Source organism: Erythrolamprus reginae, chromosome 1, assembly GCF_031021105.1.
Source record: "Erythrolamprus reginae isolate rEryReg1 chromosome 1, rEryReg1.hap1, whole genome shotgun sequence".
Lineage (NCBI taxonomy): Eukaryota > Metazoa > Chordata > Lepidosauria > Squamata > Dipsadidae > Erythrolamprus > Erythrolamprus reginae.
The window spans coordinates 374433666-374455388 of NC_091950.1; the positions used below are offsets into that span (position 1 = coordinate 374433666).

General features: G+C 38.1%; 2 protein-coding genes across 3 annotated transcripts in view; both read right to left on the reverse strand.

Annotated features, from left to right (window-relative positions):
* Positions 1 to 11035, reverse strand: part of FBLN7 (fibulin 7) — a 50594-nt gene extending 39559 nt beyond the window's left edge. Inside the window, exons 1-3 of the mRNA XM_070741513.1 lie at positions 10952 to 11035; positions 5616 to 5775; positions 2929 to 3099 (exon numbers count right to left, since the gene is read on the reverse strand). Of these exons, the coding sequence (XP_070597614.1) occupies positions 2929 to 3099; positions 5616 to 5775; positions 10952 to 11035 (415 nt within the window). The remainder of the gene's footprint in view (positions 1 to 2928; positions 3100 to 5615; positions 5776 to 10951) is intronic.
* A 5139-nt stretch (positions 11036 to 16174) lies between these two features.
* MERTK (MER proto-oncogene, tyrosine kinase) overlaps positions 16175 to 21723 on the reverse strand; it is a 138341-nt gene continuing 132792 nt past the window's right edge. For both annotated transcript variants that reach the window (XM_070734622.1, XM_070734621.1), the window contains exon 19: positions 16175 to 19371. In XM_070734622.1, the coding sequence (XP_070590723.1) occupies positions 18870 to 19371 (502 nt within the window). In that variant the 3' untranslated portion in view covers positions 16175 to 18869. The remainder of the gene's footprint in view (positions 19372 to 21723) is intronic.

Sequence of the window (21723 nt, forward strand, 5' to 3'; positions counted from 1 at the left end):
ATATAGTGGGATCATAATCTCCCTCTTCCTGCTTGTTATACCTCTAGCTATGCAGCCAAGCATCCTACTTGCTTTCCCTACCGCCTGACTGCACTGTTCACCCATTTTGAGACTGTCAGAAATCACTACCCCTAAATCCTTTTCTTTTGAAGTATTTGCCAACACTGAACTGCCAATACAATACTCAGATTGAGGATTCCTTTTCCCCAAGTGCATTATTTTACATTTGGAAACATTAAACTGCAGTTTCCATTGCTTAGACCATTTATCTAGTAAAGCTAGATCATTTACCATATTACAGACGCCTCCAGGAATATCAACCCTATTGCACACTTTAGAGTCATCGGCAAATAGGCAAACTTTCCCTACCAAACCTTCCCCTATGTCACTCACAAATATATTAAAAAGAATAGGACCCAGAACAGATCCTTGTGGCACACCGCTTGTAACCTGACTCTGCTCAGAATACTCGCCATTAACAATAACTCTCTGATGTCTACGCTTCAGCCAGCTGAAAATCCATTGAACTATCCAGGGATTAAGTCCAATCTTCACTAATTTATCTATCAGCTCTTTATGTGGAACCGTATCAAAGGCTTTGCTGAAGTCCAGGTAGGCAATATCCACGGCACCACCTTCATCCAACACCTTTGTGACATAGTCAAAGAAATCAATGAGATTAGTCTGACATGATTTGCCTTCAGTAAAGCCATGCTGATTTGGGTCTAATAAGTTATTGTTTTTTAGGTGCTGATTTATCCTCTTTTTGAGTAGAGTCTCCATCATTTTAACTACAACTGATGTCAAGCTAACTGGCCTGTAGTTACCAGCTTCTTCTCTACTGCCCTTCTTGTGAATAGGCACAACACTGGCCATTCTCCAATCCTCAGGAACTTCTCCTGTTAACAAGGATTGGTTAAACAAATCAGTCAGGGGGGTAGCAATGACAGATCTGAGTTCTTTAAGAACTCTGGGGTGGATGCCATCTGGACCCATTGCCTTATTTATCTTTAATCGTTCAAGTTCTTCTAAGACATCAGCTTCTAAGATCACTGGAGCTGAATCCGTACAGGGGCATAGGGGGCTTCCTGGTAGGTCTGGCTGCCTGTTTACAAGGAGGGCTGAAGAGCTGCATCTGTATCTGTGTCTATTGCTAAAGCCAGGATTTCAATGGTTATGGCTACAGTCAGGAGGGGAAGAGTGTCTTGGGTAGTGGATCCCTCAGGGCCAAGACCCTCTTCTGTCCCCATGAAAATCATCCCACCCCACTCCAGTTAAATGCACCCTGTAGGGTTTGTTTTGCTCGTTGTCAAAATCTGAGTGGAAGAAAAGATGGAAATGAATTTAGTTTTAACGTTTTGTTTTGTTTTTTCACTTAAACCCTGGGGTAGAGTGGAGTAAGTAAAAGTCCATTTCTCCAGTCAAGAATTAAAGTAGAAGTTTATCACTTACAAAAGGAAAACAAGAAAGAAATATAATGCCTAAATTCAGTTTACTCTGTCTGTATTTTGGCACTTACTGCCTTATCCTGCAAATGTGTTTGGTTTCATAATGTTGTATAACAAAGGAGACATTATTCAATCTTGATAACCTGTGTTTGCATCATAGAAAAACAGTGATGGGTGAAGAAGAGGTGTATTAAATTATGTAACCTCAAGCCCCTTAAATGTAGTAATTCTGAGAATACATGCCCTTCTCTGATGGGGATATTATCAAAATGGTCATGTTGTCTGGGAACAATTCTCTTTTTTCATGATTTCCCAAACAAGGAGGAAATTATTCAACGCATCTCTGAGATGCCACTTAGCAGAAATACTGTTACAGATCGAGTCCAGCACGTGGCAAGTGATGTAAGCACAGATATAAATAATCATGGAAGGCTAGCAGTAATTTTGTGTTATGCTGTTGTTGACATCATGAAAGAAGAGCTGGTGAAACTGGTTTCTTTGCCTGAAATAACACAAGGGATAGATATCTACAATGCTGTGATGTGGAGGCTTTTTTGTCACAAGACATAAGATCAGAAAAAGTGGTTTCAATCACTAGTGATTGGGCACCTTCTATGGTGGGCTAAACATCTGGTTTCATACAGTTCTTATAATGCATTTAGAAAATTCTATAACATTTGCAGATAATTCTACAAGCCATCAGTTAATCTACAAGGGATTTTCTAGCATAGTAGCAGCTACAAAGGTGAATTTTAGTAACAGTAACTGTAAGATGGAGACAACCCTGTATTTTCTTACGTCTCCAGATAAAGCCAAATTTGAAGAACTTGATCTTTCCTGTTTACACTGATCAGATTTAGGAAATGTGGAAATGGAATTATTGGAATTTCAAGAAACCTATCTGGAAAAATAAATTCTATGACCTGCGTGAAACACTTGAGAAGATAGAAGGGATTGCTTTCCTTACTTCCTTTGAATCATCTAATGCTTGTGAGCAGCTGTTTGCAGTTTTGAATTATATCAGATCTGACACCAGAAACAAATAGATGACCTGAGCGTTGCATGTGTTGCTCTCAAACTTACAAAGTACGAGCCAAGGCTAGACAAATTGCCAGCATGCATACAACAGAAAAAATCACATTAATCAAAAACATGCCAAATGCAAACCTTTATCTTCCAATAAACATTGTTTTTGTTTTTAAATAAAAGATGCTAATCACATACGAGTTGTTTTTTTCTAAACCAAAACCTCAGTATTCACGTTAAATTGCTGCATTGGCACTTTGTGATAAATAAATGCATTTTGGGTTTCAGTTTGAATACTCAGTCTCTAAAAAGTTGGCTATCACTGCTCTAAGGTTAACTTTGTATACAGACACAATTGCTACAATGGCATTCTTCTAGCTACACATGTAGAAATTTGTTTTGACAAATAGATGGGAAGTTTCTGTGCCCTAGTCAAGAAATAGTAAGGCAGTACCTTTGCAGCGTGGAACTTCTCCAGTCCAGCTGCCATTTGGCTGACATACTCGATAATTAGAACCAAAAAGCTGAAATCCAGGATCACAGGTAAAATGGACTTCATGATCTACCGAATTCTTGGTGCCAAATTTTTTGCCGTTCACTGGAGCTTCCAATCTAGGACAGAACACTGTAAGCAGAGTTTGGTAGAAGACATAGATGGTTAGTAGGTCTCAGAAGGAATAAGACAAACATTCAGAGATCTCCTCTAACCACATGGGATCTGTGTGTATATGAGACTTGACAATCTTAAAATGCAACTCAAACATCACCTTCTCACAAGTCATACCATCCTTTCTAATCTCAAATTCATTGACCGTAAATTGATTGGAATGCTCAAATTGTCCGTTAAAACAGTGATTTTCAACTTTTTTTGAGCTGCGGCACATTTTTTACATATACAAAATAATGGGGCACCTTGAGCTGGGGGGGGAAGTGGGGGGGGGGCTAAAAAAAGTTTGGACAAAAAAATTCTTTCTCTCTCTTCCTCCCTTTCGCTCTATTTCTCTCCCTCTTTCTCTCCCTTCCTTCCTCTCTCTCTCCATTCCTCTTTCTTTCTTCCTTCCTCTCTTTTTTGCTCTCTATCTCTCCCTCCTTCCCTGCCTCTCTTTCTCTCTCTCTCTTGCTTTCTTTCTCTCTCTCTCTTGCTCTCTTTCTCTTTCTTTCTCTCTCTTTCTTGCTTTCTTGCTTTCTCTCTCTCTCTCTTTCTCTCTCTTGCTAAGCTTCGTGGCACACCTGACCATGTCTCGCGGCACACTAGTGTGCCGCGGCACACTGGTTGAAAAACACTGCATTAAAACTTTGCATAATACAATTCTGAACATATTAAACTATGCAAATCTCAGAAACATTCAATTCATGATTTCCAAGCTTCATAGTTATCTGAAAATAATCAAATTATTTTGTAAATTATAGATAATAAATATAACATACTTGAACTGACTCTTTTGGGAAAGCTTGCATTTGTGTGATATAAAAATCTTGATGGCTTTTTTTTTTGGGAAGGAAGAACATTTTGTTTTTTTACAATTACACTAAGCCTGTTTCAGAGTACTTGTTTAGATGCTTCACGATCTCTATATAACGCATGAGTTTACATGATGTATTCAGCTCTTGAAATAAACAATCACATTTTGGCCCTGTGTGTTATGTCAACTCAGGTCAAGTGATTTGTCTGTGTGGCTCAGTATTTTGCATAACTTATAACATTGGGTTAATTCAACAAATATATATTCTCCATCCTGAATCCTTTTCCAATATGTCACCTTCCTGAATGACTATGCTGCCCAGGGAATATTGGAAGTTGATATCACACATTACAAATCTATATAGCTTGTCCCCAATGGACATTGAAAAAATCTGGAGAAAATCATGGTCCAATTAACCAGGAATGTAACTATTGTGTGAGGATGGAGAGACAGATGTTTTCTCGGATCTTGGAATATTTCTGCTGCTTTAAAGATTCCATTGAAGGTTCAATGAGAAGTCCTATGCTCCTAACAAGGGTCAAAGGCATCTGCCACTATTGCTTGCCCTACACTGAAGGATAAAATGGCTGGTTTAAAAAGGAATGGCTGGTGAACAGCTACCAACTCCTATCAGCTAGGAGTAAGCATGTTGGTTAATTATTTTGGGTAACAACTATTTTAATTGTGGGACTGTACCACTGAATAGGTTCATTTTGCATGCTCTGTGAGGGGGCCCAGTGGTTTGCTACTTGCACAGGAATGGATTTATGGATGAAGGGGTTGGCTGTTTTCCCCTTACTCAATACAGTGATACCTCCTCTTACGAATCCCTGTCCAATCTATAAAGCCCTTCATGGCATCGGACCAGAATATCTCCAGGGCCACCTTCTGACGCACGAATCCCAGCGACCGATTATGTCCCACAGAGTTGGCCTTCTCCGGGTCCCGTCGACTAAACAATGTCATCTGGCGGGTCCCAGGAGAAGAGCCTTCTCTGTGGAGGCCCCGACTCTCTGGAACTAGCTCCCTCCGGAGATTAGAACTGCCCCCACCCTCATTGCCTTTCATAAACTCCTTAAAACCCACCTCTGCCATCAGGCATGGGGGAATTGAGGCATCCTCCCCCCGGGCCTATACAATTTATGTATGCTATTGTTTGTGTGTATCTCTGTTTTAATAATGGGTTTTTTAAAGTTTTTTAAATTTATTAGATTTGTTATGAATTGTTTTATTGTATGCTGTGAGCCGCTCCAAGTCAACGGAGAGGGACAGCATACAAATCTAATAAATAAATAAAATAAATAAATAAATCTGATGCCTTTCCGACAATTTTAACTATAGTTCCTAGCCAACACAGCACAGCCAGAAGTCTGAGTAGAGGACTGGGCACTATTTCAAAAGGTAGAATGTTGTAATTATATCCCATACTAATCCAGAATTAATTTGCTTCGATTTATACAACCCGCTGAACCATAAACCCCATGATATGATTTTCCACACCAACCTACACATTAGCTAACTATGTTTTTGTGTTTTTGTATGGCCAGCCAAAGTGTGAGGTGGCTGCTTTTAGGAAAGCATGAGTCATGGATATAGGATGCCAAGGGATTCCATCTTTATCCTACAATTTCATTTTGGTTAATGAGCTCAACCTAAACAAGCTCTGTATTCTTTTTACCAGTTTGTGGGTCTGGAATGGTTTTAGTCACAGTGTTCTGCAGAGTTGTGAGTCGGTGTTTCATGATGCGTAGCCCCTCAACAAACCGTGTTTCCTGGCCTTTGAGAAATTGCTGCATTTGTCGGATAGTAGACAGGAGCTGCTGTTTTGTCATACAACTCTACGGAGAAGGAAGAAAGATAATAGTTTGAGGCATGTAAACATGTCACATTTACAAACCATCATATCCAAGGTATATTGAAAATGATGTATTCTAATGGTTTTTTTTCTAGATTATTTATATCCTGCATTTCCTTAAACAGGCAAAAAGTAGCCTTTTAATGTCTTGGATTTCCTGATCCTACGTAGCTTCTGCTCTGGCAATCTCACACTACTGACTAGAGCCTACAAAACTTATGCCAGACCCATTCTCGAATACAGCTCATCTGTCTGGAACCCTCATCACATCTCAGACATCAACACTCTCGAAAACGTCCAAGGATATTTTACCAGAAGAGCCCTTCACTCCTCCACTCGAAACGGAATATCCTATGAAAATAGACTAACTATCCTGGGTCTTGAAAGCTTAGAACTACAGCACCTAAAACACGATGTAAGTATTGCCCACAAGATCATATGCTGCAACATCCTTCCGGTCAACGACTACTTCAGCTTCAACCGCAACAACACAAGAGCACACAACAGATTCAAACTTAATATTAACTGCTCCAAACTTGACTGTAAAAAATATGACATTAGCAATCGAGTTGTCGAAGCGTGGAACTCATTACCGGACTCAATAGTGTCAACCCCTAACCCCCAACATTTCTCCCTTAGACTATCCACAATTGACCTCTCCAGGTTGCACTGATGTGCCTATTGTCCCCTGTCCAATTGTCTTTCCTTATCTCATATATCATATATATTCTCTCCTTATCTATCTATCTATACATATATATTATATATATATATCATATATATTCTCTCTGTATCTCTTATATCATATATATTCTCTTCTTTTTTACTTTCTATCTTTATATATATTACTTAATGTCTATTCTCTTCCATATGTATTGTATATTGGACAAAGAATAAATAAATTTAAAAAAAAGTAGAACAAGTTATCCAAAATCATAACTGAACAATGATAACCTGAAATGGAGCATTTCTTCATGAACACACACAAAACAGTGTACTCGCCAATGTGTAAGATATTCATTGTGTCAAAAGAATATGCATAATGCTGCTGTAGACACAAATGTTTTATAATATTGTTTATCACTGCTATATAATAGTTTGGCTCTACCTGATATTAGATTGCAATTTTATAAAAATGGTTTTATTTCAAAAATTTAAAAACAAAGCTAAAAGCCACTAATATAAAATAAGCAAGAAAAAAACTTGCAAGTGCAAGAATGAAAGAAAAAGTAATAGAAAAAGAAAGAAAAAAGGATACAAAGAAGTAGCTTCCAATATTCACAGCTGTTATAAATAGAATTATAAATTTATCTCTTTCCTTTAAGTTCCTGACTCTCTTCTTTTCATATTCTATCCTAATTATCAAAACCACAAATCCTAAGAATTTTTTCTCAACGTGCAAAATCATGTTCCTCTAGTTCCTGGTGTCCAAATGGTTGGAGGTCGCAGTCCTACACAATTTCTCTGGTATTACTGTATATAACAAATGATAATTTGTTCTAGCTGAAACCGCCAAGTAACAATAGGATAGACGAGATACAACTGCAATTTCTATATATAGCAAATCAAGTTTTATTAGGTTTCCACTTGACTCATTAATATCCCAGACAGACAATAATAGATCCTTGGAACTATCTTGTCCTCGTGTGTCTTGTCCTTAAGGCAGCCTGATTCAATCTGGTCAACACTCTCCAGCTGTGTTGAGTTGAATCCCAGAATTTTCTGCCACAGAGCCAGCAAAATGCAAAAACGAGAATTTTAGGAGTTGCAGTCTACATCGGAGATCAGGCTGGAGAAGCTGCCACTGTACTGACTCCTGAAAAATGTAGCAGCACAACCCAAAACTAAACCTTTGATTGAACTTTTTAGGTAGTTCAGATCAAAATCAGAATCTCCTGCATCCTGAGGGCCTCATGAAGATACAGGCAGAGGTAGGAGTGAGCAGACTTCTACTTTGGATGTCATAATGATCAGCAGGAAAATTCGGAGACCTTTTTTGAATGACATTTGAGAAAACCTGTCACCAAGGGCTAGCCAGCCAATTAAATGCAAGGACATAAAGCTGAGTTCCACTGAACAGCTACTATCACTGCACAACTTTGCACTTCTGTCCTGGACCAAGATGTTCATTCCTGTGTACTTTGGCCTTGAGATATGTACAGAGAAAGCAGCCAAGAAAGCCCTTTCATTTTTAAGAAGCTGCATTGTTCTCCAAGCAATGATAACTATGGCAGTGAAATGTTATCTCTGTACCGATATTCTTAATTGCATTTTAACTGTAGTTCTACCCTTCCATCTACAATAGCAGTGTAGATTTATGTTTTATTACTCAACAAATATATTCATATGTACACACAACTGCATCTAGGCATTCACGAACTTGTGTAAAGTAATTTAGCAACAAGAGACAGATAAAGATGCTATAAAAAGGATATATTTTGTGAAACAGTTTTACCATTACTCAGTCAGTGCTAATATTGGGAGCTGGTGTCAGCCATGATACGTGACTTTTCTTTTTAAAAAAATCAGAATTGCATTTATGCCAAGCTTAGGAAATAGTGAGGCTTTTTCCTGTCCAAGATGCTTATTATGTGTGGTATGCAGCAAATCCCAAGAGGCAAAAGCTGAGCTGTATATTGTGAATCTTTTTGTGAAATAATTATGTTTAACTTAAACTGTGATACACTTAAATACAATAAAGTTTGTTACATTGAAGAACTTGCTTTTAGTATACAGCAAAGTGATTTCAAATCACTAAATATGTGGTACCTTGAATGATTTGTTTAGGTATTTGTGGAGCAAAATTTGATTTGATTTTCTAGTCTAATGGGATTGTAGATTCATAATGAACAAATAATAAAGAAAACCTGCAATTTCTCTTGCAACTAGTAGCTGCCTGATAATACTAATTCAACTGTGAAAGTAATCGCAAACCCAGCATGTCTGCAGAACCACACGTTTCTCCTCTAGGGTAACATCCATGCTACTAAGAGATCTGCGATGTCAAGGCTACTTTCCATATTTTCCCTAATAAAATTAAAATGATTGTATCAATATTATTGATCACGTTTATGACTTGCTGTTGTAGATGCCAGTCTATCATTGCATCTTCCACCATTTCTGTTTTGTGCCTTTCTTAAAGGACCTCACTCTTAACTTAAAAATATCTTCATCATAATGAAAATATCTTCACCAATGATTTTGATAAGGAAAACTCATTAAATTTGCAGATTATACTAAGCTGGCATGAATAGCCAACATTCCAAAATATAGGCTCAACATACAAAAGGATCTTGACAGACTTGAACACTGGAACCTATCTAGCAAAATGGAATTCAATGGTGAGAAAAGTAACTACATTCAGGCAAGAAGAACTAAATGACAGGTATAAGATCTTGGAATGCTAGTAGATAATCATTTAAATATGAGCCAGCAGTGTGCTGCAGCTGCCAAAAAAACTGTAAATCTCAAGCTATATTAACAGAGGGCTAGAATCAAAATCACATGAAGTATTATTAGCACTTTATAAATGCCTTGGTAAGAACACACTTGGAACACTGAATCCAGTTTTGGTTATCAAGATATAAAAAACTGAGATTCTAGAAAGAGTGCAGTGAAGAGCAACAAAAATGAATGGAGGCTCAAACATTTATATGCCACCCAACTCCAATGGACTCTGGGTGGCTAGCAAAATTTTATTTTGTTAGCCGCCCAAATATGAAGAACAGTTGCAGAAATTGGGTACATCTAGTTTAATGAAAAGCAGGACTAACGATGACATGACAGCAGTTATCTGACGATCTTCCATAAAGAAGAGGGGGGTAATCCTATTCTCCAAAGCATCTGAAGGTAGAACAAGATACAATGGATGGAAACTAATCAGAAAACCAATCTAGAACTAAATCTAAATACAATCTAAATACAGAAAATAGTATAAGGGCAGACTAGATGGACCATGGGGTCTTTTTCTGCCGTCAGACTTCTATGTTTCTATGTTTCTAACTAAGGAGAAATTTCCTGACATGTGAATTAATCAGTGGAATTTACATTAATATCTATATCTCTATCTCTCTATCTGTATCTCTATATCTACCTACCTATTTATCTCTCTATCTCTCTATCGCACATGTTTTTGCTGAAATTTTAAAATTAAGAGAGACTAGGGATAGCACTATTTCAGCCTTGTTCTGGCCTCAGCAGCTAGCCATATCCTTACTGGGATTTGATTCTGGGGCTTCCAACAGAAACACACACACACACACAGATAGATGTGGATCTGTTTTAGAAATATTAAGATGTGGAAAATATAAAAAACAATTTTAAAAAATCAGTGGAAAAACTTTTCTCCACAAGTTGTGGATGCTCCACTTTTATGAAGAGCTTGAACAACCATTGATGTGATGGAGCAAGACTCCCTGCTTGAGCAAGAGGTTGGACTAGAGGACCTCCCAAAGTCCTTTCCAACTTCCGTTATTCTGTTATTGGCCAGCTGAGACATTTTGGGAGTTAACATCCATACACAGTGAAGCTCCCAAGGTTGAAAACTACTGGGCTAGATGAAGGGTAGGCAAAGCTGGCTTTTCTATGACTCGGGAACTCAACTCCCAGAATTCCCAAGCCAATTATGATAGCTCAGGAATTCTGGGAGTCCACATATCATAGACTTTGCCTACCCCTGGGCTAGAGCAAGGCTCCTCTTGTCTAGGAGCATCTGGCTCTCTTCCTGCTTGATCTAAAGTGAGGCTGTACTAAAAGGTAAACTAGCCAGTCACTTTTTAACATTTGCTTAATTGCCTTGAACAGCAGCAAAAAAAATCACAATCCCCAAGCAAAGAAATAAAAAGTCAAAGAACAGATGATGATGATGATGATGATGATGATAATAATAATAATAATAATAATAATAATAATAATAATAATTTCTTTAAAAGAACAAGAAAAATCCCCTCCTATGATTCCATGCACTCGCTGCAGGAAACAAAGTAGGGCAATTACGTTATATACCCCTAGTAGGAAAGTAGGTTGTAGTAGAAGTTGCCCAGAGTCCTTTGGGAGCTGGGCGGCATACAAGTCCAAATACAGTACTAAATACCGTACATAAAATGAACGAGGGACGCGTGGCAGAGTAGAGCCCCCTCCGCCCCTGCACTGCCCTTTACCTGGGAAGCCTGCAACTCTTGACCGGCCGCTAGGCACAAGACCAGGACGAGACTGCAGAGGCTGCACCGCCGTGCAGAAATCATGGCTGGACGCTGCTCCTACTTGTTGCGATGGCCGTGGAGCAAAGTGGGAGGGAGAGGGCTTCTCCGCACCAACTACCGCTCGCCCAGCGGCGAAGGTTGAGTCTCTCCTTCTCGGCCAGGAGGTGAAGAGAGCAGCGGGACCTTGCAGCTTAAGGCGCGCCGGCAGCTTTCCCCAGTGCCTCCTGGCTCCGGGGTTTCTGCTTCCCTTTGGCTGCAAACGGGTCCCTGGGGGAGGAGGGGGAGTTGCTCCCGCTCCCCCCCCCGCTTTTTAAAGTTCATACCTGCGATCGCTGCCTCTTGGAAGGGGCTTGACTTGCTGGAAGCGCTGCGCCTCTCTCCAAACAGCATCTCCAAGCCAGGGCAAGCGGGCGCATCTCCCGCGCAACCTGCTGCGCAGCAGCTTTGGAACGGTAGCATTACTTTAAAAAAGAGTTTTTGGCATGTCCTCCCCTGCCTGAAAGAATCTGTTGAGGTGGAGGGCAACCTGGACAAAGACCCTGGGTGTCTTTTGCAATTCCATGTCTTGCTTTCTGATTTCATCCGAGAGCTTTTTGCATCTTCTCCTGGGATTTTTTTTCCTTCTTCTTCTCCGGTCTTATGAAATAGCCCCTCGTGATCGCTTTACTGGCATCTCAGTCATTACATTTGTCCCTTTATACCCAGATTATTATCATCATCGTGGTTCAATTTCTACGTGATTCCCAAATATTTAATAACAAATAGTCTGCCAAAATAGTTTAATCGCTGTTCAATTGTGGAGACTTTTGTTATTTCAGCAGAATGGCTTAAAGGAAAAGTTGCTGATTCTTTAAAAAAACAAAACAAAAAGCAAAGCAAAGCAAAACTGGAAATAAGTCTTATGCAAGCATGCTTAAGGGGTTGATGATTTTTATTTAAGAGGTGTAGAATCCTTTCCAATCCCATATCTATCTTGTTTGAGATTTATTTAAATGTTGAGTTGCCCATTAATCTTGCTTTTTTATTTCTCTCAGCCCTATTTCAAAAAGAGAGGGATAAAATATTGACTGTCTATCTATCTATCTATCTATCTATCTATCTATCTATCTATCTATCTATCTACCTAGCTATCTACCTAAGGTTAAAGTTTTTGGGGTTTGGGGATAGAGACATACAGGCATATAATGGCTTGGGAGACAAATGGGAGGGAACATCTGAAATCTAGGCTCCTTCTTACCTTGTCCAGCACTTTGAATTGTAGGTAGATGCAGATCAGCAATTGCTAAAACTATAAAAGGAATATTGCATATGGCTAGGAATTGTCTCTAAGAAATTGAGAATGTGCTGCTGTAGAAGACAACTGGAAGGGAAAAAAAGAGACCCAAATGCACTTTGTGCAGAATACAGTAAAGCAGTGCAGGCTATCAAGGAAAAAATTGACAAATTATGTTTGGTGTTCATGCCTCGCCTCATTTCAAGGTAGAGCAGACTAGGATGCCAGAGTTATGAATGTTAATATTTCTTTGTTGCAAGATTCTGTGTCAGCCTCCACTCTACCTGCTTGCTTTGGCTACTATAGAAATGGGGGGGGGAGGTTAGGTATTTGAGGTGGGGGAAGAATGCTGGAGGTTGCTCTACTGGTGTATAATAATGATGATGATGATGATGATGGCTGGCTGGGGAATTCTGGGAGTTGAAGTCCAGATATCTTCAAGTTGCCACGGTTGGGAAACAATGCTCTAAGGGACAGACATGGGGCCAGTTCTTGAAAGGCCCTCTGGCTTCAGATCACTATGGGTTTCTTTGGAACAGACAACAGACCCTTCCCTGCTGAACATAGGTTCCTCGAGATAAATAGGCTGCCAAGTAATTAGGTGTGTTTGAATGCAGGGCCTTAAATACCATCACTAACAGTTGAAATTGGGCCCTGGCTCGAATTGGCAACCAATGGTAGAGACTTACAGGGGATGTGCGATGATTTGGGGAGATTTAGAACCACCCGAACAGCACTATTTTGGATCAGGGATAATTGGAGTAGTGAGCAAGATGGGAAGCCCGCCCATAAACTATTACAATAATCTGAACGTGATGTAACGAGGGCTTGGATGAGTAGGCGAGCAGTCTCAATTGTGAGGAACTTGAGGATTCTCCGAATATTCAGAAGATGGTAATTGCATGCTTTTACTGTTGCTCCAATAAAGGGATGCAGAATTAATAATAATAATAATTTATTAGATTTATATGCCGCCCCTCTCCGAAGACTCGGAGCAGTTCACAACAGTAATACAAAATACAAATCCAATGTTGAAAGCAAAACGCAATAAAGAAACAGTCTATCATCCAACAAGACTCCAAGGTTCCGGGCCACTGAGACCAGGACTACTGAGCAGTTCTGTAGATGTGTAGCTAATATTCAAGAGGAGTCGCCAGATGATCAGGCCGAAAGTTCAAGACTTCAGTCTTGTCCACATTCAGCTTTAATCGATGATCCAGTCATCCATTGCAATACTCTAGTTAAACAAGTTGTTACAGAATTCCATATGATGGCGTCTAATAGTTTAAAATTTTGAAAGGTTTAATTAGAAAGCTAGGGGAAAAGTTCTCACCCGGGACTGCCAGGCTACATGGACATGTTTATAGGCTGCTGAATGTCAATTTCTTCATAAGAAATGTTGGTTTTGGGGGATTGGATGAATTGGACAGAGGGGTTAAGAGGGAGAGTTTTGGGATTCTTTGTAAATGCATTTTACATAACTTTTGTTTATTTATATATTTATTGGATTTGTATGCCGCCCTTCTCCGGAGACTCGGGGTGGCTAACAGCAATAATAAGACAGTGTACAATAACAATCCAATACTAATGCCTCGGAACTTGCTTTTCTTTTGTCCCTATCACTTCTTGTCTAGTAAAAGTACTCATCTCTGTCAAATGGAGTTGGGGGGTTTCTTTCCTGGACTTTGAATGGAAATGTACCTGACATTCTGTTACTACAATATTACTGGCCTGAGTGTGCTTCCCCGCTCACCCTTCATTGTATCCTCAGGAAAACTAAGGTGGTCATGACTGAGACACTTACTTAAATTACATTTCTGACCCAGATTTTTTTTTTTACAAGTGACCGCCTTGGCTATGGCTCTTCCTCCTGTTGGTCAAAATTATTGCGATTGCCCATTATACATACCAACGAGTAATGGGTTGCTGCCTACCAGTACAGTGTTTCCCAACCTTGGCAACTTGAAGATATCTGGACTTCAATTCCCAGAATTAGCTGGCTGGGGAATTCTGGGAATTGAAGTCCAAATATCTTCAAGTTGCCAAGGTTAGGAAAAACACTGCAGTAGGGAACGGTGCACCAGTAGCGGCCACCAGATTGCATAATTTGTGCATGGCTTCTACGGTGCCAGTCCTATGGGCACAACCATCTTTTTTCTGTATTTTTGCTTTGCGTGCATGCTCAGAAAAGTCTTGTGAGAGGATGCGCACATGCAGGGGATTTTGGTGATTTTTTTGCTTCTGCACATATGTGGAAGCAAAAAACCCTACACTGAAATTTCTCTCTCGCACATCCCCTCGCAAGATTTCAGCACATTTTTGCTTACTGTGCATGTGCAGAAGCATGCTGGGGCATGTGCACATAGCACATACATGCAAGAAAACTAAAGCTGTGGGTGCAGTACACCAGGAGTAGCTGTAATGACAATCCACCCCTGCTACTGACCTATTTCCAGAAACCTCCACTTTCCTTCTCCACTCAACCAACATTCCAAGAAAGTTCATAGGAGTTTCATACAAAACAGTTGAGATGGCCACCACAACCATGTGATTGAACCTCCGTTTCTTCATCAGAGGACAAGGCTTTTATCCTCTTGTCCTTAACTATTGAAAACTAGGTGAAAAAAACTCTTCATGCTGGCTCTAATTTCACAGGGGTAAAATAATAAAACTGTTCAGATTGATGTTCAATCCTGAGCATTTTATTGCTGCATTCTACAAGGTGGAATGTTTTTGCGGACTAGAAAATATCTCCCCCCCCCCCAAGAAGTTCTTCCTGTGATTATCATGCAACACATTTTCTACCCTCCCCAAAAAACCTAGGTATCAAAATAACATTTTTTGTGTGTGTTGAAAATTTGCTTCTGTTAAATAATAGTATTTCCCCAAAAGCAGATTCTAAATTTCAGATTAGGTACAGTACTCAATACAAGCAATAGTAATTTATCCTTAACTCTAGCGCCATCTACTGTGTAATTACTTTATCCCATGCAAACAGTAAGGAGAGAAACTAAAGATACACAGTATACTCACCTTGTTCCATTTTATCCTCTGCAAATAATGGAAAAAGTGTATCTCTGCCTGTTACTTCATAACCTATTTATTTTACAAATAAAACCCAACCCATGCTATATATTTTAATAACTTTTTGATATATTTATTTTTGTGAGAATGTTTAATTACAGTAACAAAAATTACGGTAATACAAAATAAACTTAGAACAAGACATTGGAACAAAAGAATTAAAATTACAGGGGGAAAAGAATACAAAGAAAAATTACATTAAAATTATTTTCAATCTTCATCATTTCAATATAAGCAAATTTAATAATTCTTCACTCTATAAAGTTGTAGACAGATTCTCTTGGTACCATATTCCATCTATTACTCATAACCAAATACATAATATTCTGGTGTCAACTGAAAGTTCAGAAAGGGTTTTTTTTGTAAAACAAAAACAAAAAATATCTTATTTTAGCCCTGGTTAAAAAAAATTGCATCCCTTCCTTTACTTCCAACAGCCTTACTCTGTAATTCAATCAAATATGTTGAAGGATTCAATTTCTCTTCTTTGTCTCGTCACAGATTTCTCCAAGGCTTTATTAATTCTTTTTTTATAGATCAATAAAGAAATATTTTCCAGTCCATTCTCTTGGTATATCAATTTTATTTCCCTCTTAATGTTTAAAACTGCAGACCATCTTTTTAAAATTTGCAGAAATATTCTTGACTGCCCCAAGAAACTGGGAAACTGAATTTTAATCATGTCTTTGATTTAAACTTACATTTCTTTCCATATTAGATTCAACATTTTAACTCTTTGTTCATGGTTAGAGATTGCTTCTTGTATATTTTCCATCCTTTTTTCCAATCCTTCTATCTTTCCTGTTAGTCTTTCAAAATTTCCATTTGTTTCTTCTTGATTTTGTTTAATTGTTTCTTGCGTTTCTTTTTATCATCGATTGTTGACTCCTAATCATAAATTCCTGAATCATTTCTAATTATGCCTTTATCAATTGTAGTGTTGGTACTTGTCCTTGTTTATCTGTTGATGCCATTTCTATACTTGTTTTAGTTCAGGAGGAAGACGGAGTTCCAGATGTTGTCTTCTTCAGTGTTTTTGTAATAGTTGACATATTCACAGCTCTAAAAAAATTGCTCCAAATTCTCATTCACGCCTAGTGTCATAATATACAATAATAATAATATACAATAATCAATCTCTTTTACTTATTGTAAATTAAATACTAAGCTACTAAATCCAATTTTCATCCAGTTTTCATGTCTGTATTTATTGTGCCTATTTCGGGCTTCCACATGGGCACTTGTCATCTGTAGGCCTTTCTTCCGCATTGTCTAATATTGGTGCAATGCCCATTTTCTGTCATATTGGGATATTACTGTCATACTCAACAAGAAAAACACCAAATGTTCAGTGAAGCGCATCCCCATGACGTATAGCGAGCACTCAATGCATTTGGTGATCGGTGATTGACTAGCATCATATAAAGCTACTGGACATACCATTATTTGATTGGCATGTTTCAATCACAGGGATCTCCTATTGTAAGCCACATTTTCTTTACTCTTGTATGCACTTTGTCATTGTTGCTGCTACCACATTGTAAGTCAGATCATAAGTAATTGACGGTATTGGTCTTCACTAGAACTTCACTGCTGATTTCTATGGTGAAAGTGTTCAAGCTCTGTTTCTTGAGTCTTCTTCATGTTGAGGCATAGGCCAAATTGGATAAGGTGGTTGTTCCTTATCTGCAAATATTTCAAGGTCCAGGTGATGGCATGTTGTGGTTCTTTTGTGATGACTTTTATGGTGAAAGTGTACAAGCTCTGTTTCTTGAGTCTTCTTCATGTTGAGGCACAGGTCAAATTGGATAAGGTGGTTGTTCCTTATCTGCAAATATTTCAAGGTCCAGGTGATGGCATGTTGTGGTTCTTTTGTGATGACTTTTATGGTGAAAGTGTACAAGCTCTGTTTCTTGAGTCTTCTTCATGTTGAGGCACAGGTCAAATTGGATAAGGTGGTTGTTCCTTATCTGCAAATATTTCAAGGTCCAGGTGATGGCATGTTGCGGTTCTTTTGTGATGACTTCTATGGTGAAAGTGTTCAAGCTCTGTTTCTTGAGTCTTCTTCATGTTGAGGCAAAGGCCAAATTGGATAAGATGGTTGTTCCTTATCTGCAAATATTTCAAAGTCCAGGTGATGGCATGTTGTGGTTCTTTTGTGATGACTTTTATGGTGAAAGTGTTCAAGTTCTGTTTCTTAAGTCTTTTTCGTGTTGAGGCACAGGCCAAATTGACTAAGGTGGTTGTTCCATGTCTGCACATATTGCAAGGTCCAGGCAATGGCATGTTGCGGTTCCTTTGTGATAGTATTCGTGATGAGAATGAACAGCATTGATGAAAATGTTGAGGCTTGATGAGCACCAACTTTCACAGGAAAGCTGTCGGAAAGGCTGGTAGAGCACCTCACATGACTTTATTTTAACCTTTACATTTTTTAGTTTAATTTTAACTGAGTATATAAAAAGTGTTGCTCTCTTCTTGGTGTTAGCAATAGTTCCATTCCAGGACGATGCAAAACATTGAATTTTCTATTAGAAGAATAGAGCAGTTATTTAGTAAAAAATCCAAAATAGAATATGATGTGAGCTCAGAAATAAAATATGTGCCGTGCCTTTTCCAAGTAGCAGGAACAAAAGATCAAACTACGGTAGATACCATATTTTTTTTTAAATTGCATTATGTACAGATTCAGAAATAGGTAGCACAAATCTGCACAAATAGAGCAGATTTAATCCTCTCTCCAAACTGTTCTCTTAATTTTTGGGGGGCGGGAATAAAATTTTTCTTTATTTTTCTTTCAACATACAATAAAACAACATGAGCAATAAAAAACACAGAATCAATGCTTACCATAATAATTAATAATATTTCTTAGATATGTTAAACATTCAGAGAGAGAAAAAAGCGCTAATAATACTTTCAATATGTACTTTTTATCCTCTTCTTTGCTAAGTTAATTATAATTAACTGTTCTCTTAATTTGTCCACCCCATCCAGTCAGAAAGGTCCTTTTTCTCAAATGACACCTAAGCCTTCTTTGCTATGGGGATGCAACAGAGGACAGACTTGGCAGTTCTGGGAGGAGTTTTCAGGAAAAAAATGTTGTATGTTTTTTGTAAGGTGCTGACAAAAAGATAATGGGAATGCTGTTCAATGAAAACAAGTGGTCAGAAATTGTGAGTATGTGCATGTGTAGTTCAGAACCTATCAGTATTTATTCTAACACAAAAATTATGAATTATGATAATCTATTGACAAACCACCCATGAAAGAACCTGTTACAGGAAAGAGGCCAAAAATATTTAAAGTTGTGTTCAAAATAAATAAAACAGATCATACCACATTTGTTTATTAAAATATAATTTCTATAAAGGTACCAATGTTTCTTCTAAAGTTATCTGCTATACAAAGATTGGAGAGCATGCTACACAGGAATGGCTTTCCGTGATGAGAACGTCCAATAGCTATCCAGAAGAAGAATCTGTGATCTGCAGTTCATTAGAGAATGCTAGTTTTTCTTCACAGCAGAATTTCAGACTCCTCCATAGAATCATCTGCAAAGAGCAGTTCATTCGACAATGCACTTCCTACAGGAAGTGTGCTGGCTTGAGACCATTGCCTCCCATTCTGCATGTAAATGGGCTGAAGCAATGATATATCTTCTTCCTCTAATCTTACTTTGCTGGCCTGGTGCTCATCACCAGCTCCATTTAAAATGTATCTATCCCTTGCTCCACTGTTTTCATGGATATCCACGGTGACTACTGTAGGCTCCAGTCTCTGGGAACAAGCTTGTATGATTTCATTTGGATCAAGGACTGTGTCTATTTGGGGAAAATTGTCGTCTTCCATGAGCTCTTCTGCATCCTCTTCCTGCAAGTCTGTGTTAATATAAATTACACTGCTTGGTTCAGTCAGAGCAGGTAAGCTTTCCAATACTTTCTCTAGGTGAAGCTTAAGTTCTAAGAAGGTCGGTCGGTCCACAGGATCTGCCCTCCAACAGGAATACATGATTTCATACCTGAAATGATGAGAAAATGCCATGAAGAAGGAAGCTGGATAATTATTATAGGAAGAGAAAGGCAGACATTTGTGACTGTCCTATAAACGTTGGGTTGATTCTGTGTTAGGGTACCTGGTAATGTGAAAAATAGAAAGGTGACAAAGCTAATCCTTTAAGTACAAGTAAACTACCTTTGGGAGTAAAGTATTGTAAATGAATGGATAACATAATTTTGTTGTAATCCATTTCAAATTGAACATGTCAATAGTGAAAAACCTGGCTGATTTTGAATCATAGTTTCTTTGCCTAATACAGTATTAAAAATATTAAATCAGTTCATAAGAACATAAAAACATAAGAAGAGCCATGCTGAATCAGGCCAAAGCCCATTGAGTCCAGCATTCTGTGTCACACAGTGGCCCACTAATTGTACATTGTACAATTGTACCTGACCAGTCGCTGGGATTCATGCAGCAGAAGGTGATTTCGGAGGTATTCTGGTCCCATGCTATGTAGGGCTTTATAGGTCATTACCAACACTTTGTTTTTTGGTTTTTTTTTAAGTTTCTTTATTATATTTTCAATTTTCAATTTTCAAGTTTTATTGGATTTATATGCCGCCCCTCTCCGAAAACTCAGGGCGGCATATAAATTTCACAATGAAGAAAATTCAGATCACATTTTGTTCCGTTTTTACAGATCACAAACCTTCTTTGTTAGTGAGTTACATTATTTTTTAACCTACTACATTCATTAGTGTGCATTATTTCTTATACATTTGTTGTCTAATATTTATTACAATTCCTGAATGATAAATAAAATTTTTTACAAGGTATCTGTCGTTCATTTCAATTGTACTGTTGCCTGTTATATTATTTCTATATTCTCTTTTGAATCCATTCATGCCATTTTTGCCATGTTCCTTTTGATTTGTTGATTTTATTTCCCTTAATTGAATTAGTAATTTTGTCCATTTCCACACAATTATATATTTTATCTATTATTAAATTTTCCATTGGGGTCTGTTCGTTCTTCCATAATTGTGCTATTGCTAATCTTGTTGCTGTGTTTATATGGGTTATAAGAAGTAAGGTTTGTTTGGAGTAATGTCTCCTCCAGATTCCTAACAACATGCCTTCTGGGGTATATTCTATTTCTTCTTTGATTATCTCAGTGAGCCAGTTATGAATTATTTTCCAATTTTTTTGTATTTTAGGACATGACCACCACATATGAAAAAAGGTGCCTTTTTCGTTTTTACATTTCCAACATGTATCTTGTAATGTTGGATAAATCTTTGCTAACCTAGCTGGAGGGATATACCATCTGTAAAAAAGTTTATAGTAGTTTTCTTTATATGCAGCTGAGAGAGTTATTTTAGTTATTGTAGTCCAAGTTCTTTCCCAATCTGCTATATGTATCTCATGTTGTAATTTTTTTTCCCATGCTATCATTGGTTTTTTAGTTATCTCTTTTATTCTATCCTGTTCAAGAAGTATTTGATATATTCTAGTTATCTGTTTATTCTCATTACCAACACTTTGAATTGAGTCCGGAAACCAATTGGCAGCCAATGCAGACCGCGGAGTGTTGGAGAGATATGCACGTGTCTGGGCAAGCCCATGACTACCCGCACAGCTGCATTTTGCACAATTTGTAGTTTCTGAATGCTTTTCAAAGGTAGCCCCATGTATTTTTCTTTATTAAGTATTTTTATTAATTTTTATACAAAGAACACCCACACCGCATACAACATATAACAATGTGCTTAGTGTTTAAGTACCCGCCACCAGACCACATTCATACCCCTCCACAAAAATGAGGGGGATATTTTGCCTATACCATTTTAACTCAAGAGCAATATATCCATTTATATATTATAAAGTGATTCCAATTTATTCCTTGTTGCTTGGTCTTGACTTCTACTGACCACATTTCCTCTTACCTTGTCCCATCGTCCAATCAGTTCCTGCAGATTGGTTTAATTAGCCGAATTCATCCTCTTATCCATAATCTCAAACTGAATGTGATCTACTGTGTACCGATACCAATTTTGTATTGTCCATTTTGTCACATCCTTCCAGCCTAGGACTATTGCCACTTGAATGCTTTCTATCACTGCTTATTTTATTTCTCTAAATTCTCCCATCTCGTTCCTTTAAACTAATACTGCCATTTCCTTTGTAATTATCCATCGTATATTTAACATCCTATTAGTGTCCTCTTGCACTTCTTTCCAAAAGTTCTGCAGTACCGGACATTCCCAAAACACCCCCTTATCTTGACCCCCATGCCAACAAGTATTCTTAACATTCTGGTGAAAGGATACAAGTTGAGTGGGTGTGTGATATACCACTCATATAATATTTT